Source organism: Theropithecus gelada, chromosome 9 (assembly GCF_003255815.1).
Source record: "Theropithecus gelada isolate Dixy chromosome 9, Tgel_1.0, whole genome shotgun sequence".
Classification (NCBI taxonomy): Eukaryota; Metazoa; Chordata; class Mammalia; order Primates; family Cercopithecidae; genus Theropithecus; species Theropithecus gelada.
In genome coordinates, this window is record NC_037677.1 from 35,996,764 (window position 1) to 36,015,503 (window position 18,740).

General features: G+C 45.8%; 1 protein-coding gene across 6 annotated transcripts in view; it reads left to right on the top strand.

Moving 5' to 3' along the window:
- Positions 1-18,740, top strand: part of FRMD4A (FERM domain containing 4A) — a 695,424-nt gene that overhangs the window by 656,890 nt on the left and 19,794 nt on the right. For all 6 annotated transcript variants that reach the window (XM_025395888.1, XM_025395887.1, XM_025395886.1 and 3 more), the window contains 3 exons: positions 6,905-7,038; positions 11,424-11,546; positions 15,764-15,992. In XM_025395888.1, the coding sequence (XP_025251673.1) occupies positions 6,905-7,038; positions 11,424-11,546; positions 15,764-15,992 (486 nt within the window). The remainder of the gene's footprint in view (positions 1-6,904; positions 7,039-11,423; positions 11,547-15,763; positions 15,993-18,740) is intronic.

Consider the following 18,740-nt stretch of genomic DNA (forward strand, 5'->3'; position numbering starts at 1 on the left):
CCTTTGACTCCTACACCAACTCCTTAGGCTTGGACAGCCCTTTCCAGGTAGCACTTAGCTACTGTTTTTTCAATCAATAAAATTTGAAATCTCACTCTTCTACCTAGAATAAAGAGGTTCCATCCATCTTCTACTTCATTAATTCCAAAGACAGCTCAGATTAAACTCTGTTTAGCATTTGAGTTTACAAATATTTGCTTCGGTCTGTTGATAAGATGAAGCAGTAAATCCTTTAGGCCCTGGTTAATAATGAGACACACCCTTCCAGCCCGGGAGAGGCTGTAGCAGTAAATGAAATGAGAGCAGAGTTGGCAGAAGGCTAGAAGTTGGGAAGGTAGAGAAAAGGGGGAGGGAAGATTGCACTGTGTACAGGATTCCTGTTGTAAAAATTGCAAAAGTGACTGCTAGCAGCAAGAGGGAACTGTCTCACGCCTGTCCATGTGAAGAGACCACCAAACAGGCTTTGTGTGAGCAACATGGCTGTTTATTTCACTTGGGTGCAAGCAGGCTGAGTCTGAAAAAGGAGTCAGCAAAGAGTGGTGGATTATCATTAGTTCTTATAGTTTTTGGGATCGGCGGTGGTTAAGAGCAATGTTTTGGGGGCAGGGGGTGGATCTCACAAAGTACATTCTCAAGGGTGGGGAAAATTGTAAAGAACCTTCTTTAAGGTGGAGGAGATTACAAAGTACATTGATCAGTTAGGGCGGGGCAGAAACAAATCACAGTGGTGGAATGTCATCAGTTAAGGCTGTTTTCACTTCTGTGGGTCTTCAGTTGCTTCGGGCCATCTGGATGTATACGTGCAGGTCACTGGGAATATGTTGGCTTAGCTTGGGCTCAGAGGCCTGACAGGAACTCTGAGTAAGTTCTTTATTGAGTAATAGTGTCTTCAGTTTGAGGAATCTTAGAGATCGGTCAATTGGTCATTTTATAGATGGGGCCGTGAGGTTAGTAACTCAAGGGCTTACACCATTTAATGGCAGATGTGTGATGAAAATCCAGTGTCTTTCCCACCAGTCACCCCCCTCTCTGTGATAGCAGATTTAGATCATTTAATTTTTTTTTTAATAGAGAATAGGTCTCACTATGTTGGCCAGGCTGGTCTTGAACTCCTGGTGTCAAGCAGCCCTCCCACCTCAGCCTCCCAAAGTACTGGGATTACAGTGGGATTACAGGTATGAGCCACTGCACCCAGCCTGTATCCTTTTTATTTATTTATTTATTTATTTTGTTTTTTTGAAATGGAGTCTCGCTCTGTCACCCAGGCTGGAGTGCAGTGGTGCCATCTCAGCTCACCGCAACCTCCACCTTCCAGGTTCAAGTGATTCTCCTCTCTCAGCCCCCCGAGTAGCTGGGATTATAGGCGCGTGCCACAACACCCAGCTAATTTTTGTACTTTTAAAGCATAGAGACAAGGTTTCGCCATGTTGACCAGGCTGCTGTCAAACTCCTGACCTCGTGATCCGCCCACCTTGGCCTCCCAAAGTGCTGGGATTACAGGCGTGAGCCACGGCGCCCAGCCCTTTTTTTTTTTAATTTCTAAGGGGCTAAACACAACCTCAGAGAGGTTTGCAAAAGCATACATGTGTTCAAATAACTGGAAATGGATAAATCAGCATAAGCCTAGGTGCTGATTTGAAATTTGAATTTTGGGTTTTGTTTTGTTTTGTTTTGTTTTTTTGAGACGGAGTCTCGCTCTGTCGCCCAGGCTGGAGTGCAGTGACCGGATCTCAGCTCACTGCAAGCTCCGCCTCCCAGGTTCACGCCATTCTCCTGCCTCAGCCTCCCGAGTAGCTGGGACTACAGGCGCCGCCACCTCGCCCGGCTAGTTTTTTGTATTTTTAGTAGAGACGGGGTTTCACCATGTTAGCCAGGATGGTCTCAATCTCCTGACCTCGTGATCCGCCTGTCTCGGCCTCCCAAAGTGCTGGGATTACAGGCTTGAGCCACCGCGCCCGGCTGGTTTTGTTTTTGTGGAGATGGAGTCTCACCATGTTACCCAGGCTGGTCTCACACTCCTGACTTCAAGGGATGCTCCCTCCTTGGCTCCCAAAGTGCTGGGATTACGGGTGTGAGCTGCCGCCCCAGCTTTTAGTTTTCGAGAGTCCCATTTCCCTGAGCCCTAAGGCTCTGCCCTGACTCAGTTTCTTCCTGGAGTCATTCTGTCACTTAAGGGCATCAAGGCGGGCAGCGAGAGTGAACCTCCGCCTCCTGATTTCTCCCTGTCTTGTAGCTTCTTTCTTTCTTCCCTTTTAAAACCACCCTGCTGGGTCGGGGGATGCATAGTGGGCATTTGTGGAGGAGGTGGGAAAGCAGATCAACATCAGAGGGCATTTTGGACTCCCTCTCCTGATGCCCTTTGAGCTGCTTCCATGGAATGTTCCTGGTGTGTCCGTGTCACTGGGCACTCGGCCACCTCTTGCCTTAGTGGCCACGTTTGCCTAGTTGCAGGTAGCAGCCCACAGGCTCAGATCACACAAGCTCTGAGATCACACAAGCCATGAGAGCTCTGAGCCCTTGCCCCAGAACAGTGGATTTCCTTTAAAGACAAAAAAGGCAGTGGGAACCCTTTTCGTTACAATATGGCAGCCTGAATACATGCAGCAGGTTCACAGGGGGGCTGCTTTATTTTGAGGAACGTGGAGTGCAATAGTATAAGAATAGCCACGGAACCACCTTGACCCCACCTGCATCCATAGCTGCCCCAAAGACATAGCTGCAAACCCAGGGACTCAGGAAACATCATTTGTGAACACTGGGTTTTTTTTTTGTTTTGTTTTTTGAGACAGAATCTCGCTCTGTCGCCCAGGCTGTGGTGCAGTGGACCAATCTCGGCTCACTGCAACCTCCGCCTCCTGGGTTCAAGCAATTCTCTGCCTCAGCCTCCCAAGTGGCTGGGATTACAGGTGCCCGCCACCATGCCTAATTTTTTTTTTGTATTTTTAGTAGAGACGGGGTTTAACCATCTTGATCAAGCTGGTCTCAATCTCCTGACCTCATGATCCACCTGCCTCCGCCTCCCAAAGTGCTGGGATTACAAGCGTGAGCCACCGCGGCCGGCCATAACACTGTGTATTTTTAAAAAGTGGATCTCATAGAAGTATAAAGTAGAACAGAAGTTTCTAGAGGCTGGGAAGGGTAGAGAGAGTAGGAGATGGGGGAGATTTGCTGAAGGACAGAAATTACAGCGAGGTAGGAGGAATGTGTTTGAGTGTCCTATAGCACTGTAGGATGTTAATAGTTAACAGTAGGGTATTGTATAGCTTCAAATAGCTAGAGGGAGGATATTGAGTATTTCCAACCCAAAAAATGATCAATGTTTGGATGATGGATATGCTAATTACCCTGAAATGTACCAAAACATTACTGTGTACCCCATAAATACATACAATTATTATGTGTCAATTAAAAATAATTTTTAAAGAAAACACTGCCTAGTTCTGTATTGCTCCTTTCTAAAGGTAAGCTTTGGACCTCAAGTGTTACACTGAATTGGGTACGAAGCTCTTTTCTTTGACTGATACTTCATTGAGCAACAGTGAACAGGCAGTTGCAATGATTTCTGTCTTTCTAATTCTACTGGGGGTGGGGGGGGCGCGCGCACCCACCCACACACACACACACACACACACACACACACACACACACACACACGTTCAACCTGCCCTAGTTTGAGGGTTGACCTGTTACAGGCTCAGTACAAAGTGCTGGAGGTGTGTTATCTCGTTCAGCCCTTTATGAATTAAGGAGGGCAGGTAACACCCAAGGCCACAACATCCAGTAAGTGGTTTTGACTTTATCTAACCCAGATCTGTTTTAGGCTTTATCCGCCATCCAGTTAATACTACAGTGGAAATCTGCATGTCCAGGGTAGGCTGGCTCAGTGACTTTGCAGGGACTTAACTTGGTACCCAGACACCATCTTCGCCCTGAAGTAACTCCCAGGCTAATGGCATGAAACGGAGCCAACCAGCATTAGCAGAGCCAACCAGCATTAGCGGATACAGAGAGGGGCTCTTGAGCCATCGAGTTTGCCAACACTTTCTTGCCTGTTTTCTGTGGCTTGGTATCTAGGCTAATTATTGTAAATGATGATAATTTGGGTAGCATTAATGAGCCCTGGAACTCAGGGCCAAATCTTAACTAATCCCATAACTAGCAACATGATCATCTAAAAATGGTGTGCTTTACCTCCCTTGAGTTTCATATTGTTGTGATTTGTGCCATTCCTGAACACAGTTAATTCTTAGATTGGACTTAATAAATCATTATTTCCTTTTGAGAGGTTAGGCAGGGGTGACAGGGAAAACAACGAATTTTTCACTTGAGCTAGAAATCCTTTAATCTTCTTGGACTCAAGTTTCTCTAGGCCTGTTTTTTAAATCTAAAGTCTGCCTTCCTTCCAGTATTGTTTTACATTCTTATTAATTCTTTCAATGATGAAACAGAGAGTACTTCAGTAAATGTTCCTGAGTCTTCAAATGTGATTGGCAACTATTACTAACAGAACCAGATTAAGAGTCACAATGATTTAGCCATGTAACCTTGGAGGGACATACACTGGAGATCATTTAGGACTGGTAAGCACAGGGTGATTGGCTTATGGAGGGAGCAAATCTAAACCATTTCCAAAAGGGGAACCTGCAATAACGTCCAGCGATGTGCTGTATGAATGTGACACTCTATGGATTTAGTATTTGAGAACCATGAGGTCATGGATGAAGCTTTCTTGTGTCCAGTTGCATTCGGAGACCTGCAACTGAAGTATGTCAAAATCCAGGGAAGAGCTACAAACAATTCAGAGCATGGAAGGTAGGTTCCATAATGGAACAACTTACAGGTATTAGATTTTTGTTATGAAGAGGAGATACAACTGAATTACAGCATCCAAGTATATGACTGTGAACATTTATTTGGTTGCTCATTCAAGCTAATATTTGTTAGCTGCTTTGGAGGCATAAAGATAGTATGTTTCTGTGGTGACAGATATATTCTCTATTTCAAGCTCAAACTGAGTAAGCAAGGGAAAGAACAAAACCCATGTCAGAGTCAGAATGTTCTTAGACATTGAGAGTTCTTGATGATTGGGGTTGTAAGAGCCTGTACGTATGGAAATTGATGGAATACAGGGTTTTCTACTCAGAGACGTTAAATAGGAGAATAGTATATTTATGGGGACAATTTAAGTGAAGCAGAGCTGTTTGATGTCACAGCACAAAAGTTCTTTCTAGTCTTATGATGCTGCAGTGCCTTTTCTACCATTGGAAGAAACAGAACTGTTGATTCTGGGAATTCTGATTGGATTATTCTCTCATCCATTTATAAAATTGTCCACAAATTCAATTGTTTCCTATGGAAATACAGTTTCTTCTCCTTCCTACCAAAAGTCCTACCAAGGTTTTACTGGGATTGCATTGATTCTGTTGTTTAATTCATGGAGAAGGGACATCTTTACAACATCAAGCTTCTAATCCTTGACCACAGTGTATCTCTCTCTTTATTTAGGTCTTTAATTTTTCTCAGCAGAGTGGGATAATTTTTGCGGTAGAGATCTTGCTCATCTTTAATTAGATTAATCTCCCTAGGTATTTGAAGTTCTTTGATGCAGTTGTCAGTGGCATGGTGTGAGCCCCTTGAATGCACACCGACTAACACCTGTCCATTTCTAACACTTTTGCTCACGATGGGCTTGCAAAGAAAAGTTATAATCAGCTTTTCCCTTTGTAGAGAGTCAATGTTCCTTTTCTAACCCATCAAGGTAGAAAAAGTATAATAGCTTCACTGCAGGAAACTTATTTCAGAATCCAAACACTGGCAGCCCAGAAATTACTCCTTTGGTCTAACCTAAATTCCTCCAGTTGGCATTTCAGCTTATTTTCCTTTTGTTTGGTTTGAAGTTTGCCTTCCACAAAGGCTTCCTATCTAGCACTCTGCTATTTGAATCATCATGTTTTAACCAGGAAAAGCATGTTAAAATATGTATCACTTTTATTAGGAGAATTTGCTCGATACAAAACATGAAGTTAAAAAATACAATAACATTCTAATTTTATTTTTTAAACATATGTGCTTAGGAAAAGAGGCCAAAAGAAAATGCACAGCAATGGTTATTTCTGGGTGATTAGTTAATGGACTATTTTTTACACATGTCTACATTTTCAGGGTTTTTATGATAAACACACATTATGTTTGCACTAAGCAAAAATAAGTATTTTTAAGTGAACAAAATAACATATTAAATATGTTTTAGGGCTGGGCACGGTGGCTCACACTTGGAATCCCAGCACTTTGGGAGGCCGAGGCAGGCAGATCTCTTGAGGTCAGGAGTTCGAGACCAGCCTGGCCAACGTGGCGAAACCCCATCTCTGCTAGCGTGGTGTGGTGGCAGGTGCCTGTAACCCCAGCTACTCAGGAGGCTGAGGCATGAGAATCGCTTGAAGCTGGGAGGCAGAGGTTGCAGTGAGCCAAGATCATGCCACTGTACTCCAGCCTGGGTGACAGTGAGACTGTATCAAAAAAAGAAAAAAAAACAAAGATAAATAACTCAATATGTATTAAAATTGCTGGCGTGAGCTTTTCTTTCCCCCTTTCTTGTGTAAAGTCTATTAGAATTTGCTAGTAAAATTAAAGCAGGTATGTGACATATCTTAAGATAATCGAGAAAGATAAACTTCTTTTTCAGGAGGGTCCATCTTCCTGCCATTTCTTCTGACTAGCTATAAATTCCATGCAGTGCTGGAATGTGCTTCTCACAGTTAAAGCGCTGAGCACCTGTTTTATTTCACACTCCCTTGGTTCCTGGGCTAAATCCCATCTCCGCAGCGTGGGCTCCAGTTAAATTCATTAGTGGTCCAGATGTGTGTCCCCTGTCAGCTGGCCAAGTAACCCCACTGTTTATTGACAGGTTCTCAGGAATCAGATAGCTCGCAGTCGGCCAAGAAGGACATGCTGGCTGCCTTGAAATCCAGGCAGGAAGCTCTGGAGGAAACCCTGCGTCAGAGGCTGGAGGAACTGAAGAAGCTGTGTCTCCGAGAAGCTGTAAGCCTTTCCTAGCTCATCCCGTTGAGATTGGTGTTGTCTTGTGATGTCATTGATCTTTCTGATGTCATTTGATCGTTTTGATGTCATTTGACTGATGTCATTTGATTGTTTTGATGGAAGGCAAGGGTAGTGATAAAAAGAGAGCCTATCTGGGTGGCGAGCACTCTCCTGAAACACAAATGTTGGAAACATCCAAACCTCTCTCATGTGCTTTGTCAGAGAAAGAATTGGAGTAGAACCACATTAGTCCAAATCCATTGCAAATCTTACGAAAGCAGTTTGGCCTGGCTGGGGAATGCGCTATGTGGTACTGTTAATATTAGCGACTTTTTATAAAGAATATGCTTAAAGGGTTGGGAAAAATACGGGTTTTGGTGTCTGCCTTTAATTATTTGGAAAACCTAGTTTTGTTTTCAATAAAATAAAAAGTCCCTAAACCCATCAAAGAATTAGTTGACGAAGAACTATGACGACCAGTATGAATCCCAAATAGGACCCCATGGGAGTCCCAGTGACAAGTCCTAATGATGATCCCTCATCCTTGCATGGTAGTTCATAAAGCATCTCCTTCCGTGACAGTGCCTCATTGGTTATAAGGGCTGACCACCATCTTCCCAAGATTTTGTGCCTGAGTTTATTGTTGTGGCTTTTGTTCTTAAGGGTATTTCAGACTTGTCTTTGGACATCCTATTGAACAGCACTGGTGGTCAACAACGAAACCACGATCTCACTTGATATATCATCACCTTTAGACCCTGTGATCTGGTGTTTAACTTTTCATTTTAAAAAATGAAATCTTAGCCTAATGACATTTTTAAATTTTATGCAGGCTGGGCACAGTTACTCATGCCTGTAGTACTAGCACTTTGGGTGACTGAGGCAGGAGGATCAGTGGAGACGAGAGAGTAGCCTGGGCAACATAGTGAGACCCTGTCTCTACAAAAAAATAGCCAGATAGCCAGAGGTGGTGGTGTGTGTCTGTAGTCCCAGCTACTCAGGAGAGTAAGGCAGGAGGATCACCTGTGCCTGGAAGGCTGAGGCTGCAGTGAGCGATGATCATGCCATTGCACTCCAGATTGGATGACAGAGCAAGACCTTGTCTCAAAAAAAAAAAAAAAAAAAAAAAGCAAAGCAATGCTTTCTCGACCCTATGTATGTGCTAGTCTCACAGAAGTTGCTGCAAGCTGCTGTCTATATTTATTTAAATATCCATTTCCACCTTCTTCTGTTTATTTCATGACTGTTAGAAGTGTTTGAAGGCTTCATGTTTTAATGCAACACACATGACTGTGTGTGTGTGCATTGTGCACATGGGCACAATGGGGTGGGAGCTCTCCAAGGCGGGAGTGACTATGTACCACCTAACCTTACAAAGAGCTTTGCTGGTAAACAGTTGAGAATGGGAAGTCAAAAGAGGTTCCCAAAGTAAGTCAAAGAGACGTATACCCCTCCCCCAAACACTAAGGCCTTGCAGCAGGAAGAATGAAACAAGGCGCTGTGGAGTGAGATCACATTACATTTCAACTTGGCCTAATTATGGTCTGGATTGATTTAGACTGGAGCCTGCTCAAAGCAGAACCACATTAGTCCAAATCCATTGCAAATCTTAGGAAAGCAATGGCCTGGCTGGAGAATGCGCTATGTGATACTGTTAATATTAGCAACGTTTTTAGAAAGAAGACGCTTGAAGGATTGGGAAAAAAAAAAATAGGAGTTTTGATGTCTGCCTTTAATAATTTGGAAAGCCTTGTTTTGTTTCTAATAAAAAGTCCCTAAACCCGGCAGGGAATGCATGTTTGGAAAATGTAAGGAACCTGTCAGGGCAAGATGAGCATGCGTTATAAAAAAATCTCACCATCGCTCTTAAAAACAAAAGCAAAAGAAGGAAAACAAAGCTGCCACTTCTTATAATGTTAACACCAGAAAATGTAATTGAGTGGAATAAATAACCCAACAAGAAGTCAGTTGCAGGTAGATTTCTCCTGTGATCATTCCCTATAGTTAGTCCCACCATAGCCTCTTGACGCATGTGTAGTCAAGGGCTGGGGGGAAGTCTTGGTAAATCTGTGCTGTTCCTGTATCTCTCCCCTCAGCTCAGAGTATCAAGAAGCGCTGTTTGACCCCTGGGGAGGGGGGCAACTGAAATGAGGGAGGGGGAGAGCATTTGGCAGGATATAGGGAGGCACCAAGCTGAGGCCCCACTGCAGAGTGTTAAATTACTTCTTCGCCATGCAGCTCTGGTTACACACGAAATCAGATTAAATATCTGGAGAATCAAGACTTTGACTCAAATACCTTCAAGTGGATGGTGGAAAAAAATCAGTAGCCTTATTTTTTAAACTACATTTTAAAACCACAAACAGTTTAGAGTTATAAATCCATGGCAATTTTAACAACTTTTTCCTCCTTTTTGGAAGTTTCTAGGTTTAAAAAAAAAAAAAAATCAAGTCCTGACAATATAAAACCCCCAATAGTTGTGTTATTTATAGATAGACTTTTAGGGAAGCAGATTAAAAAAAGGTTGCAGGATAAACACTTACCTACTTTGGAGACATTTGAACCACATTTTTTTTTTTAAAGAAAAAAAGCAGGGAAGAAAATTGCAGAGAGTTTGATACTCAAATAGTTGGCCATTGTGCTCTGAAATGCTTACAATGAGGAATATATAGTCCACGGGGTCATTTCCCGGTGATCTGAACACAGCGAGGAAGAAGCAGGCGAGTGAAGGGAGTATGCGTGCTTATGCTCATGTCACATGCACACACACACACAGATGCACACACGTACACATGCATGCACACATGCACACACGCGTGCACACATGCACACATGCACACTCAGCACACAGCAGTTGGGGAAGAGAGGCCAGAATCACTCTCATAATTTGGATTTTCCCGCCTGCTGGGCACTCAGCCCTGGACTGCCCTGCGCAAAAGTTTTCTGTGTGGATGATGGATATTCCTGAGAAGAGCCTTCTGAACTTCCTTGTCAGAGCAGCGCCTCGAGTCTTTGTGCAGGTTCTGCGTTAATTTGGGATAGAAAGCCAGAGCTGGGCTTGGCCTGGAAGTGCCCACTGTGCCACTGGCGACAGATGCACAGTTGATCCCACAGCTGTTTCTGGTCTCTGGAAGTGACTTCTTGCATTTGATGGCTGGCCTCTGCAGCGCGGGGCAGCCGCTGACTCTGATTTGATCATTGTTCAGCCCTGATACAACTCACGCACAGAGAGCCTGATTCTAATCTTGAAATCACCCCCAGATCCTTAGCCTTTCACCAGGATCACTGTCACCATGAAAGTCTGTCAACTAAATTCACCGTCCTTGTACCCACAACAATTAGATTTCCAGGGCCCAAAATATACAAAACAGGTGTTTTTTTAGTAGCCTTGCCAATGACTTGGATTATATGTTCAATTTCTACTATACTTTTTTTTTTTGTAATAAACAGTCTCTATCTGTCGCCCAGGCTGGAGTGCAGTGGCATGATCTCAGTTCACTACAACCTCCGCCTCCAGGGTTCAAGCGATTCTTCTGCCTCAGCCTCCCATAGCTGGGATTACAGGTGCTCACCACCACGCCCAGCTAATTTTTCTACTTTTAGTAGAGACAGGGTTTCACCATGTTGGCCAGGCTGATCTCAAACTCCTGATCTCAAAAGATCTGCCCACCTCGGCCTCCCAAAGTGCTAGGATTACAGACATGAGCCACCATGCCCGGCCATTCTACTAAAACTTTTAAACCAAACAATTGAATGTCTTTTACGCACAGCCTATTCCTGTAGCATCTGGCCAGAGTAGATTACTACCCTTACTTGGTTTCTCAATCATTTATATATGCACTTTTCTGAGATTTGCCATGTAGATACCACTCCTCTTGTGAAAATTCATTTGAAGGAAATTTTAAACTTAGGTATTTGAGCGGGAGTATTTGACGCAGTGTCAAGAGCACGGGATTTGGAGTTGGAGAGACCCGAGAACTCACGGTGATGCTGCTCCTCACTGGCTGGGTGACCTTGCCTGGTGCAGAGGAGCAGGCAGGAAATATTTGTTCAATTAACGAATGAATGCAATTCAGGTTTTATCATGAAAGCCAAAATGGCAATTATGTTTACTTCACAGAAATTTACTTTGGAAAAAACTTTGGAAGTGCAACTATTCTACATAAGAGACATTGTTAGAGAAATGAAATTTCATTTCTGGAAATCTTATTTAGGCAAAGTGCTTAATGTGAGTATTTCTAGCATAGGCATTGACCTGTACCAAAGTGCATGCATACATTGGTATGTGCGTATGAGCGCGCGCGCGCGCGTGTGTGTGTGTTCTAAAAAACAGACCCGCCCCACTCTGATTTATGCTCACTCCAAATGCCATGTCACATATGCAGGAGCTCACGGGCAAGCTGCCAGTTGAATATCCCCTGGATCCAGGGGAGGAACCACCCATTGTTCGGAGAAGAATAGGAACAGCTTTCAAGCTGGATGAACAGAAAATCCTGCCCAAAGGAGAGGTGCGTCCGTCCTTTCTGTTGTTGGATTCTCTCACGTTATCCTTCCTTTTCCCCTTGGTGAGGCCTCCCAGGTTTTCCGTAACAATTTCTTCATTTCCGCCCAATGCCAGTATTTTCGCTCATACCTTTTCTTGAGTGAGCTGGCTGGTTGGTATGTGGTTCCCCTCGCTAGGAGTAGTTTGCTTGCATTTGCAGGCATCTGGGTGTCTGTCAAAGTTGCTTGTCTGACCCTGTGGGTCTAGTGCAAGCAGCCACGTTGAGCTTGGGGAGAACATTCCAGTAGCATTCACGTGTATTTGGCTTTGTAATGGCCTCTCAGCCCTCAGTGACTCAGAGCCAAGCTTGATGTCTGATCTATGAAAGAAAAGCTGCCGAGAGAAGGAAAACTTAGGCCATGGCATCAGGTGCAAGGGTAGGTTGACTGGGGAGAGATCAGTGGGGTCCACCGTCCCGTGGTCGTAGCCTCACCTGGCTACTCACGTCCCTCCGAGAATGTGTGCAGGATGCTTGGGCGGCCCTGGCCTTGTTTGTCTGTGTTTGGAGAAGCTACGTCCATCCTTTGGACCGAACACGGGCGAAGTTGGGGCTGGAGACTTCAGATTTGGGGAGAAAACAAACAAACAAAAAAACAGTAAATGACGAGTTGATGGGTGCTGACGAGTTGATGGGTGCAGCACAGCAACATGGCTCAAGTATACATATGTAACAAACCTGCACGTTATGCACATGTACCCTAGAACTTAAAGTATAATAATAATAAAAATATATATACACATATAGTATTTTAAGAGAAAATAAAACATGTCACAGAAAGAAAAAAAAAAAAAGACTTCAATCTCCGGCTGGTTAATGAGAATCCGGCCTCAGGCCAAGAGAAAGTAAAGGCCAGGTATACCCTCAGGCCCTGGGCCCCTGCCCGGGAAATGCTTTCCCAGATTTCTTCTGAACGAAGTTACTAATTAACATGCTCTTGAAAAGAGGCCTTCAAAGGTCAGGACTTAGAGCCAGGGGAAAGAGGAATGCTGTATATTTTTAGTCTTTTGAGAAAGTGATTGGGAGAAACGGACACCTGGGCTAGGTAGGATTAGGGTGAGGGTGAAATCAGAGAGGGACCCAAGTGTTTGTGGCCCATCTAAGTGTTAGAGGAATCTCCTGAGATCTGCAGTGGCAGGTCCCTGGGACACTGGTAGACACACCAGTTTGCTTCAATGAAAACTAAAGGTCTTGTAGCCGGGCGTGGTGGCTCACGCCTTTTGCTGCAAAATCCCAGCACTTTGGGAGGCCAGGGTGGGCAGATCACTTGAGGTCAGGAGTTCGAGACCAGCCTGGCCAACATGGTGAAAATCCCATCTCTACCAAAAAAATACAAACATTAGCCAGGCTTGGTGGTGTGTGCCTGTAGTCCCAGCTTCTCAGAGGCTTAGGCAAGAATCGCTTCAACCGAGGAGATGGAGGTCGCAGTGAGCCAAGGTTGCACCACTGTACTCCAGCCTGGATGACAGACTGAGACCCTGTCTCAAAAACAAACAAAAACAATAAAAAATTAAAGCTCAGCTAGGCAGTTCCTGGTCTGTAAAATGGAGCTCGTAGCCCTTACTTCTTTGGGTGTCCCTAGGATTGAATGAGCCAGTGTATGTAAAACACGCCGCTCAGGATTTGGCACTTGTGATGCTCAGCAAACAGTTGCTTGTAGGGGAGATGAAATCTCAAAGGAGGGAACGGCGGGGGACGGAGGATGGGATTGAGGTCAGGTACTTCCAAATCCTGCTGGTCATCAGAGCCACCCTAGGGAGGAACTTCAGCTCCCCCTGCTGCTGGGCAGATACTTGGCCCTTAAGCTTTAAAAAGGGACCCCACTTTTAGGGAGTTCCCCCAACACCCTCCTTGGTCTTCCCAGAGTCCCACCACACCTTCCACGCTTCTCAGTACCGCATGACTTTAGCTCCCTGAGAATGCCCTAGCCATGTGCTTCCTTGCCTGTCCCCACACATGATCTTTCCTAAGTTCGTAAAAGGAACCAGCACAGGAGCAGCTGGTGTTCTGCAAGGTTCCTCTGAGAAGCATGAGACGGTCACCTGGTCTCTGCTGTGGCTCCTGGAAATGCACTTTGCTTCCCTGTTCATGTAACAGGCAGACATTTGCATGGACAGGGCATTCAGCCTTGGACTTGTCTTAGTTTAAATAGTGAGAATTTGTCCTGGGCTCCCCCACAAAACTCTGAATCAGTGTCTGGCGCCAGGGCCATTGTAACAGCTCAGGAACAGCTGCCCCGGGGAGCCCAAACTCACAGAACAATCTTTGTCCCTTGGTGACTTGCCTATTTCAAGACCCCAGGCGGGAGTCCATGTCGATATTCTTCTCCCTCTGAGAGAACAGTGCAGCCAGCCTTGGCAGGATTCAGGAGTTTATTAACTCCAAAATAGTTCCCTTTAACCTTCACCTTTTTCTCTCGCTGCTTGTTCCCACTCCTTTTAGGCTTAAAGTGCTCAAAAGTCAATGAGATCAGGCAAAGAACTTCTCCTTGATGGCAGTCTCCAGCATGGTGCATTGTGCCAGGAGGCAAGGATATTTTACTGAGCCACCAAACAGGAAGATCTGTTGATTCTAGCCAACAGTTGATCTCCTCCTATTTGGCTAGATCAGTTCCCATCAAATGTCAGCGTGTCTGTGAATTTCCTAGGGCAAGATGTGTGCTCTCTCCCTGGCCTTGAGAAGCTGCCGATGCATTTGTCCTGGGTTTACTAGCTGTGGGGTTAGGCAAACATTCTACCTCTCCTGCAGGCTCCCAAGTATGCCCACCTTGCAGGACCCTGTCAGTGAGACAGCTCACTGCTCAAAATCTCAACCAACAAGGTGCTGTGTAGAGCTAGCTGTCATCCAGAGGGGTTTTACTAGGGAAGAGAGGAAATAGAAAAATGAACAATCTGACACTTTGCGGGGGATTCTACATTCATCCCCCAAATCCTCACGCACACATGCACGAGCTGCCTCGCCCCATCCCTCAGCAGCTGGTGTACATGCATCTGCAGAGGAGAGGCTTGGTCAGCACAGAGGACAACAGCAAACATGCTGTCTAGGTGTCATCCGCTAGGTCCACCAGGCATTTTTGACAGCCACAGCTTTATTCTTCCCAGTCCTCAAACTCTGAGGAGAATCTCATCCATCTGTACTTCTTGGCAAAAGGAAGGATGGAGGTGGGAGGGAGCTATAATAAAAAGAGGGGAAGGACATTAATGAGCTGGGTGGGGGTGGGTGGGAGGGGGACTGCCACCACCACCACCCACTGTCCATCCATGCCCCTTGAAGGGCCCAGGTGTAGCCCAGCAGAGTATCCATGAATAGGCAGATGGGGAAGGGACAGTCAGAGCTTGCAAAATGAGCTCCCAAGGCCGGGCGTGGTGGCTCACACCTGTAATCCCAGCACTTTGGGAGGCCAAGGCGGAAGGATAGCCTGAAGTCAGGAGTTTGAGACCAGCCTGGCCAACATGGTGAAACCCCATCTCTACTAAAAATACAAAAATTAGCTGGGTATGGTGGCAGGTGCCTATAATCTCATCCGCTTGGGAGGCTGAGGCAGGAGAATCATTTGAACCTGGGAGGCGGAGGTTACAGTGAGCAGAGATTGCACCACTGCACTCCAGCCTGGGTGACAGAGCAAGATCCATCTCAAAAAAAAAAGAGCTCCCGAAAGACACGCGGGTGAGTGGGGATACGGGGAAAGACAAGATGTGTGAGTCAGAGGCCCGTGCATTAGCTTCATGTGTGTGAGTTCCTCGGTAGCAAGTCCACAGAGAAGAATGGCATACAGAAACTAAAAATCATGCTGCATCCTACATCCAAAATGGAAAGGAAGTGGCAACCAAATGGGCTGTGACTCTCCACAAAGGCTTTGGTTTGTCTTGATGAACCTTGCTGGAGACAGTCAAACACAGCCAAGCGATCCCTAGACCTGCAGTGTGGGAACTCTGTTCTCAGTGATGATGACAGTGTTCAGACCAACACTTATCTCCGGAAAGTAACAGGAGCAAGGGTTACAACAGTGGGTGTGTCTGGGGACTTCAGTGGATGAAGATTTTAGGAGTGGAGCTACTTTTAAGAGTGTCTCCCAAGGAACTGAGCTTGCCTTGGGGAGGGGACAGGGACCTTGGGGAGGGAAGGATGAGTGTCTCCCTGCTCAGCATCCCCAGTGACACAAACCGGCGCTTTCCCTCCCACAGGAAGCTGAGCTGGAACGCCTGGAACGAGAGTTTGCCATTCAGTCCCAGATTACAGAGGCTGCCCGCCGCCTAGCCAGTGATCCCAACGTCAGCAAAAAACTGAAGAAACAAAGGAAAACCTCGTATCTGAATGCACTGAAGAAACTGCAAGAGATTGAAAATGCAATCAATGAGAACCGCATCAAGTCTGGAAAGAAACCCACCCAGAGGGCTTCGCTGATCATAGACGGTCAGTGCCAACTGGGCTGTCCCCACCCCACTCCCATGCCCGGGCCCCGAGGACCAGACGGCAGGTCCCACGAGTGGCCCCTGCATGACCTGAGCAGCCACCTAACTGCCCACTGCCTTCATTTGTCCATCCATAAAATGAAGCGAGTAAGGCCTGATCCCACGTGAGAGAAACCAAGTGGATGCAGACGCAGATGAAGGGATTGTATGAATCAAACTGTTGGTATCACTGTTGGCTTCCTCCCTGGGAGAACCTGCAGCCAGGAGCTAGCATTCTTCTCAGCCCTCACTGTGAACTGAGCTGAGTTGACTAGGCTAGCCCAGGCTCTGACACTCAGGGACCTGAGCGCCTCTACTCAATCTGGAAGGACAGGTAGGGCTGGGGTGCACAGCAGCAGTGATCCCTCTCTTCGAGCAGCCTCTGCCAACCCGCTGGCCCCTGTACTTCCAGGGGCCTCCTATCCCAAGAGCTGAGGCTTGGGGAGACTGGACCATCTGATTGTCTGGAACCCTGAGCTCCAGTCAGGGGTAGGGAATTTTGGTGATGACCTTTGGTAAACTGTAGAAGGAAATCCCCCAGTATCCACCCACAAAGCATCAAATCCCCTAAACTGTTAGAATCCTTCTTGTCTAAGTCAGTGAATTATTAAAAATATAAATCAAGCTTTCCTCCAAGTGTATGCATATTTAAACTACCTTTGCTCTAGAAAGACAGAAAGTTGAATAGTGGTTACTATGGGGATGAGGGCACAGGCGAATGAGGAGTTAATGCTTAATGGATACAGAGTTTCAGTCTGGAAAAATGAAAATATTATTCAAACAGAAGATGGATGGTGGTGATGGTTGCACAACAGTGTGAATGTAGTTAATGTCAATGAACTGTACACTTAAAAATAGTTGGCCGGGTGCGGTGGCTCAAGCCTGTAATCCCAGCACTTTGGGAGGCCGAGATGGGTGGATCACAAGGTCACGAGATCGAGACCATCCTGGCTAACATGGTGAAACCCCGTCTCTACTAAAAAATACAAAAAAACTAACCGGGCGAGGTGGTGGGCGCCTGTAGTCCCAGCTACTCAGGAGGCTGAGGCAGGAGGATGGCGTAAACCCAGGAGGCGGAGCTTGCAGTGAGCTGAGATCCGGCCACTGCACTCCAGCCTGGGCGACAGAGCAAGACTCCGTCTCAAAAAAAAAAAAAAAAAATAGTTAAGCTGGGGCTGGGCGCAGTGGCTCACACACCTGTAATCCCAACACTTCAGGAGGTCAAGGCGGGCGGATCACCTGAGGTCGGGAGTTCAAGACCAGCCTGACAAACATGGAGAAACCCTGTCTCTACTAAAAATACAAAAATTAGCCAGGTGTGGTGGTGCATACCTGTAATCCCAGCTACTCAGGAGGCCGAGGCAGGAAAATCACGTGAACACAGGGGGCGGAGGTTGCAGTGAGCTGAGATGGTGCTCGTGCCATTGCACTCCAGCCTTGGCAGCAAGAGCAATACTCTGTCTCAAAAAAAAAAAAAAAAAAAAAGAAAAACAGTTAATCTGGGCATGTTGGCATGCACCTGTAGTCCCAGCTACTCAGGAGCCTGAGGCAGAAGGATCGCTTGAGCCGGAAGTTTGAGACTGTAGTCTGCTATGATTATGCCTATGAGTAACCATGCATTCCAGCCTGGGCAATATAGTAAGACTCCATCTCTGAAAAAAAAAAAAATGTTAACATGGTAAATGTGATGTTATATATATTTCACTACAATTACATAGATGGATATAGACAGATACAGATTTGCAGCCTAAACTCGTGGGCATCTTAGGGTAGCAGTGATGTGCTGAAGATTCCAAGATGCTGAAGTCAGAGCTCCTGGTTGCTCAGAGTCCATCATGCAACAAGAATAAAGTGAATTCCTAGTTAAAAAGAGAAGTTTTAGAAACTCCTTTGCTCTAGGAAATTTGGAATAACCATCTTTCCCTATCTCATCCTGTTGTCCTTGGCCAAGACCACACAACTTTTCCCCCGCCACCTAGTAAAGCTCCCTCAGCCTCTTTCTGATGCTCCATTTGAGATCCTCTACGCCCTCCAAGGCAGTTAGGGGTTCCCAACAGAAAGATGTTTCCTACAGAAACATCCAAGGGCGCACTTGAACTAGAGGAGTGATTAACGTTCTTGCTAGTTCCTTAGCATATTATTTTAAGAGGTAAAACACCAAACTTGGAACCTGAAGACTTAGGACCTTTGCTTGCGTTGCCGGAGAGCAAAACCACCTCAGACAAACCGCTCTTCCCTTCCTACCCCTCAGTTTCCCCAGCAGTGAAACAGGGAGGATTATTTTACTGTCTCCCTTTTGGGCGTGTTCTCCTGGTTAATTGAATGGCATCTATAAAAATAAGCTTTGGAGAGATGGAGCCTGTATTTAGCACGCTTGTTTTCTCTACTAATGACTTACAAAGTTTATTGAGAAGCCGTTTATTGCCACAGAAGCAAAGCAAAGTGCCTACCCTAGTTTCACATTTGTAGAATAAAAAGCAGTTTGCGTCCTTTGGTTTCGCTGGTACATGCCCTGGGTTTGTGCAGGGACAATGATGTGGTTTAATCAGGCTGGGGCAGCCTTTATATTCGATATGAAGCCACTCTGCATTGCAGTATTCTATGAAACCAGGGCACAAACAAAGGCTAGGGCACATGGCAGTGTCGGGGTAGGGAGCTGAGCCAATGACCCACCACAGGGACTGTCAAACACCCAGCAGCATTTGTATTG